The sequence below is a fragment of the Zea mays genome, chromosome 2, assembly GCF_902167145.1.
Source record: "Zea mays cultivar B73 chromosome 2, Zm-B73-REFERENCE-NAM-5.0, whole genome shotgun sequence".
NCBI lineage: Eukaryota > Viridiplantae > Streptophyta > Magnoliopsida > Poales > Poaceae > Zea > Zea mays.
Window position 1 is genome coordinate 63,908,231 of NC_050097.1, and position 5,960 is coordinate 63,914,190.

At 42.1% G+C, this 5,960-nt stretch overlaps 1 protein-coding gene across 1 annotated transcript; it reads left to right on the top strand.

Annotated features, from left to right (window-relative positions):
* Positions 1-941: 941 nt before the first annotated feature.
* On the top strand, positions 942-5,472 carry LOC103646532 (uncharacterized). The gene is made up of 9 exons (NM_001301494.1): positions 942-1,067; positions 1,382-1,643; positions 1,809-2,057; positions 2,604-2,654; positions 3,290-3,550; positions 3,648-3,700; positions 3,868-3,982; positions 4,075-4,329; positions 4,433-5,472. The coding sequence occupies exons 1-9, from the start codon at positions 942-944 to the stop codon at positions 5,470-5,472; spliced, it is 2,412 nt and encodes an 803-aa protein (NP_001288423.1).
* The last annotated feature ends 488 nt before the right edge of the window (positions 5,473-5,960 follow it).

Sequence of the window (5,960 nt, forward strand, 5' to 3'; positions counted from 1 at the left end):
TCCGACCGTTGGCTCGGCCACGTGTCGCGCGGCGATCGTGCGGCCGACCGTTGGCCCGGCCGACCGTTGGCTCACCGGACAGTCCGGTGCACACCGGACAGTCCGGTGAATTTTAGCCGAAGTCGCCGGAGAAAAACCCGAGAGCGGTTGTTTTGCTCCGCGCTGGTCTGGCGCACCGGACACTGTCCGGTGCACACCGGACAGTCCGGTGCCCCAGCCCGAAGCAGCCTTTGGCTGCACACAGCCACTCTCCACTTCTTTTCTTCTTCCTGTTTCTAACACTTAGACAAGAATATTAGTACACAAACCAATGTACTAAGGCTTAGAAACGTACCTTAACTTGTGATTTGCACTTTGTTCATCCATGGGCATATTTTCACATTTAAGCACTTGTGTTTGCATTCAATCACCAAAATACTTAGAAATGGCCCAAAGGCACATTTCCCTTTCAGGCACACAGAAGAGACAGACGGTGCGGCGCAACAAGGGTGGTCAAGAGTGTCACACATAATAAACTAGGAAATGTCTATTCACACTTGGATGAAAAATGAAGACACTAGATTTAAAATGCTCATAGGAGCACAAGAGCTCCATAAGCACAGGATACGTTCTCTTTGGGGTTTCCCACACCGTTAGTGATGAAATATGAAGGAAAGGTCAGATAAAGAAAAGTTCGATTTTGGACCAAATAGCTAACTTCCAATCTAAAAGGGGCAAGCAAAGAAGCCGATTTTTTTTTTTTTTTTTTGCCAAGGAGAAGGAATTCTCTCAACAATATATGAATTTTGTACTGAACCTGATAAACGCACACATACAATAGCAGCTCCCACCACCGCCACCAGGCACCACCACATACACACGCACCACATCCTCCATGCATGTCTATAAAAGCAGGTAGGCTAAACGTTTCCTGGAAGCGCAAAAGGTTTGGAGCTTTGCAGATGGCTCTTGAAACGGATAAACGGAATTCTAGAGAAGCCAAGAAAGTTGGTGGAAATTTTCAGCGTCATGACTCCCTATATGGGGATGCAGAAAGAGTATCAGACACAGGATACGTTGTCTCTGAGGTCTGCTCTTATCCCATAATTTTTGTTCTCTAGTGTTTCACATATATCGCCTGTATATATATATCATTGTGAACTTTTTTATTTGGGTTAGCAAAATGTTTGAGAAAGCTGTGTTCATAGCTTGCATCTGATCCTAGAACATATTCTCTCCCTCTGTCTCTCTCCCTGAAAGTATAAGAAAACGGATACTCTCCATGACATATAAGGATAACACAGACACACAGTCAAGAATATACTAAAAGAAACTAAAATTTTCAAGTTAAGTAACTCCTTATTTTGATTTTAAAGAAACATATTTACAAAATTCATTATAGTGCTGTGGATTAGATACTCACACTTACTACATGAGACAGGATAGTTGGGCTCGAACATTGCATTTGGCCTTCCAGTGCATTGGAGTGATATACGGCGACATAGGCACATCACCTCTGTATGTGTATGCAAGCACCTTTACAAGTGGCATCAGCAACGTTGATGATCTCTATGGAGTCCTGTCACTTATTCTTTACAGCTTAATTCTTCTACCTATGATCAAGTATGTCTTCATTGTGCTGTATGCAAATGACAATGGAGATGGTATGTTTTCCTTATCTAAAGAATCCTCTAGCTAGATTCCATGTCCTCATTAACCTTCACCTTGTTTAATTTCCTAATTACTTTAGCAATATGATGGGATGCGAGTCAGCTACATAACATATACAGTTCTTGCTACACCTGCCTTACAAGAACATAATATTGTAGGTGGCACATTTGCTCTTTACTCGTTGATATCGCGGTATGCAAAAGTGAGCTTGATTCCAAATCAGCAAGCAGAGGACGCAATGGTCTCAAACTACGCCCTGGAAACCGTATCAGCCCCTATGAAGAGGGCTCAGTGGACAAAAGAGATGCTGGAAAGTAGTAAGGCTGCTAAGCTTGCAATTTTCCTCCTCACCGTGTTGGGCACCTCCATGGTTATCAGCGATGGCGTTTTGACCCCAGCAATATCTGGTAACTGTACTTGGAACTTTATAAGTGATGATGCCTTTTACTGGTTATTAAATACAAGTAATTAATGAACTAGTAGCAGTAAAGTACATGTAATTATTACGTATGATGTTCAAGGCATAGCTGTAAAGTTAGCAAACAATTTTTTTGCACATTGACAAACTACTTATTAAGTGATGATGCCTTTTACTGGTGATTCCATACAAGTAATTAATGAACTAGTAGCAGTAAAGTACACGTAATTATTACGTATGATGTTCAAAGCATGCATGCTAAATGTCATTTAGTGACACATTTATAAATTAGCATAGCTGTAAAGTTAGCAAACAATTTTTTTTTGCACATTGACAAACTACTTATGATTTATATATGCTAGTATGATATTCTTGCAAAATAAGAAATGTTAAAGTGACAGGTTTTTATATTTTGCGGATTTGTCTCAAGTGATCTCAAGCTGCCTATGATTTTTCTATGCTAGTAAGGTATTCCTTGCAAAATAAGATATGTAAAAAATGACATGATTCGATATTTTTTGCGGATTTGTTTCAGTGATCTCTGCGGTGAGTGGTCTCCAACAAAAAGCACCTCAACTGAAACAGGGTAAGGGCCTAAGGGGCATTTAACATTTTAACTTGATTGTGAAACAAAAGCATAAAAATTGAAAAATACAATGGGCAGCTTCTGAAAAAGCTGAAAGAATCGTTGCACATACTGACTTAAAGGAATTATTTGTCACTCAAGTATTTGGTTTGTTAAAATATCTTGTACAAACTCGTAAAAATCACTTTGTGTGAGAAGGGTTTCTCTGTGCACAAGGGCATCTGTCCACCTTGGCGCGCGATAAGTTATCCGGTCACCAGCCATGGGCTGTGATGGCCGCTTGCTAATCAACATTAATTATTTAGGGGATGTTTAGTTTTTAGGGACTAATTTTTAGTCCCTTCGTTTAATCTTTTTTTGTCTCTAAATTATCAAACACAAAGACTAAAATAGGGATTATCTCTATTTTTAGTATTTGATAATTTTAAGGACTAAAAAAGGTAAAATGAAAGGAGTAAAAAATAGTCCCTAAAAACAAAACACCATCTTAAACAATATACACATCTTTCTTCGTGACACATGTCTTCTCAGAGAAAGAAAACGCAACAGGGATAAAAAAAAAAGCAAGGAACTTTTACGTCCTTCACTAACAAAATATTTCTCCGTCTTCCATTTTTCTGTTCTTACCGGGGCAGACCAAATGGTATGGATCTCTGTCGCCATTCTAGTGGTGCTGTTCGCTGTCCAGCGTTTTGGCACGGACAAAGTGGGCTACTCGTTCGCGCCCATCATTCTGCTGTGGTTCATGTTCATTGCTGGCATTGGAATCTACAACTTGGTCGAGTACGACATTGGTGTCTTGAGAGCCTTCTATCCAAAGTACATCGTGGACTACTTCAGAAGGAATGGAAGGGATGCATGGGTGTCCCTTGGCGGCATCCTTCTATGCTTTACAGGTGAGTTCCAATAATGCATGTGATGTGATGTGATTGTATCACGGAATTAATTGTGTTTTTCCTGAAAACCCTGACGACCCTGAATGGCACGAAACAGGCACAGAAGCTATGTTTGCTGATCTAGGCCATTTCAACATAAGGTCGATCCAGGTATGTTAATGTTTCCTGAGGAAGTCTAAGTTAATGTTTCAATATTTGCATCTTGCATTGGTTATCATAAGTGCAGGAATTAATGTTACATCTTGTTATGTTTGTGACTATCATAAGATGACATATATATATATATATAATATAAATCGTGTTGTTTTGCATTTCAGCTCAGCTTCAGCTTCATTTTGTTCCCGGCGGTGTCGTTAGCTTATATTGGGCAAGCGGCGTTCCTTCGCAAACACCCAGAACATGTCCATGACACCTTCTACAAATCAATTCCAGGTAAATAAATAACTAAAGATGGTGTTGCGCGTGCGCCTCAATTCGAACTTCGCTTGAAATCAATAACGCGACTGGCATCCTTTTTGCTGCAGGACCGATGTTCTGGCCAACCTTCATAGTAGCTGTCTCCGCTGCGATAATCGCAAGCCAGGCTATGATATCTGGCTCGTTCGCGATCATTTCGCAGTCACAGACATTGGGCTGCTTTCCAAGGGTCAAAGTACTCCACACCTCCAAACTCTACGAGGGGCAGGTGTACATTCCAGAAGTGAACTTTGTGCTTGGGTTACTCTGTGTGGTGGTGACATTGGCATTCAAGACGACGACCAACATCGGAAACGCGTATGGTAAGTAAGACGAACGTGAACAGCTAACCATAGCCGATTAAAACGGTAGTTTTTCTCAAATGCTCATTGTGAAACAGGTGACACTGAGTTCATTTCTGTGCAGGAATTTGTGTTACTGCTGTGATGGTTATCACAACTATCCTACTTGCAGTTGTGATGCTTCTCATATGGAGGGTGAGCATCTGGCTGATTATACCCTTCTGCCTGGTATTCGGTTCCATAGAGACTGTCTATCTTTCTTCAGTTCTATACAAGTTCAAACAGGGGGGCTACCTGCCTATTGTGAGCGCAACAGTTCTGGTGACGATCATGGGTGTTTGGCACTACGTCCATGTGAAGAAATACTGGTACGAGCTTGAGCATATAGTGACAAACCAAGAGATGCAAGAGCTGGCTCAAGCACACGACATAAAAAGGACCTCTGGGGTAGGCTTCCTCTACACAGAGCTGGTGCAGGGTGTCCCGCCAATCTTCCCCCACCTCATTGAGAAAATGCCCTTCGTTCACTCGGTCCTAGTCTTTGTCTCCGTCAAGCACCTGCCCATCCCTCGCGTCGAGGTTGCAGAGCGGTTCCGCTTCAGGAGAGTTGAATCAAGAATCTCCAAGATGTTCCGGTGCGTGGCACGGTATGGGTACATTGACACCGTAGAAGGGGCTAAGGAGTTTTCTGCCTCCCTGGTTGAAGGTCTCCAATCATATATCGAAGAAGGGCATTTTATGACAACTGTGGAGATTGAGGACACTGAGCCTGAAACAACAACAACCTCGATCACGGAGAGTCACACAAGAACACGTAGCTCCACAGTGCACATTGAGGAGGCACTGAGGCCAAGCGAAACTACAGAGCTCACCCAGCCTCGCATGGGCAGCAGCTACTCAGCACACTCGTCTGGAAGGATCAGCGATGAACAGTCCCGCGCAATTGCGGAGGAGAAACAATTTGTCCAGAGGGAGCTGCAGAAAGGAGTAGTCTATATCCTTGGAGAAACTGAAATCTGGGCAGGACCCAATTCTTCCTTTCTCAAGAAGATCGTTGTCGACTACATGTACTCGTTCCTGAGGAAGAACTTCAGGCAAGGGGAGAAGGCTTTTGCAATCCCAAGGCAGCAGGTGCTCAAAGTGGGGATGGTATATGAAATTTAAGCATCATGGAGACACTGTATATCACACAGGTTTGTAATTGTGTTTGGTTTTTCTTTCTTAAGCACATATTGTACTTGCTTGGCAGCCAGTGTCCTTGGCAATGGCAACATGATGTGTGTGTGTGTGTGTTGATAATAAGCTTGGTGACGCTATGAACAATGTGTTACCGTGTTACATAAAGTCATCTGTAGTGTGTCTGGCAATACACCTACACCCTATGGTAGGCCTGTTTGTTGTTCTTTGCACGAATGTAATCGTAAGCTTTGTTTCTTTGTATGGTATGCCTGCTCCTATATATATGTACCGAACACATTGAATGTAAATACTTGTGTGTTTTCATCCATTATTTACCGACGCTTTAGAGTACTAAAGTGTTAGATAAACATCATTTACAAAAAGCTGAGTCAAACGCTTTCATCTTGAATAACAAAACTTTATCCGGTCTAAAAGGCAAAAATAAACATTGCACGTTAAGCAGCAATATTCAT

What these genes read in the sequence shown, in the direction of transcription:
- LOC103646532 (NM_001301494.1), top strand. Translation starts at nt 942, where the DNA reads ATGGCTCTTGAAACGGATAAACGGAATTCTAGAGAAGCCAAGAAAGTT. An exon ending in CATCCTTCTATGCTTTACAG is followed by an intron (nt 3,551 to 3,647) that starts GTGAGTTCCAAT and finishes GGCACGAAACAG; the next exon opens with GCACAGAAGCTATGTTTGCT. An exon ending in TCAACATAAGGTCGATCCAG is followed by an intron (nt 3,701 to 3,867) that starts GTATGTTAATGT and finishes TTTGCATTTCAG; the next exon opens with CTCAGCTTCAGCTTCATTTT.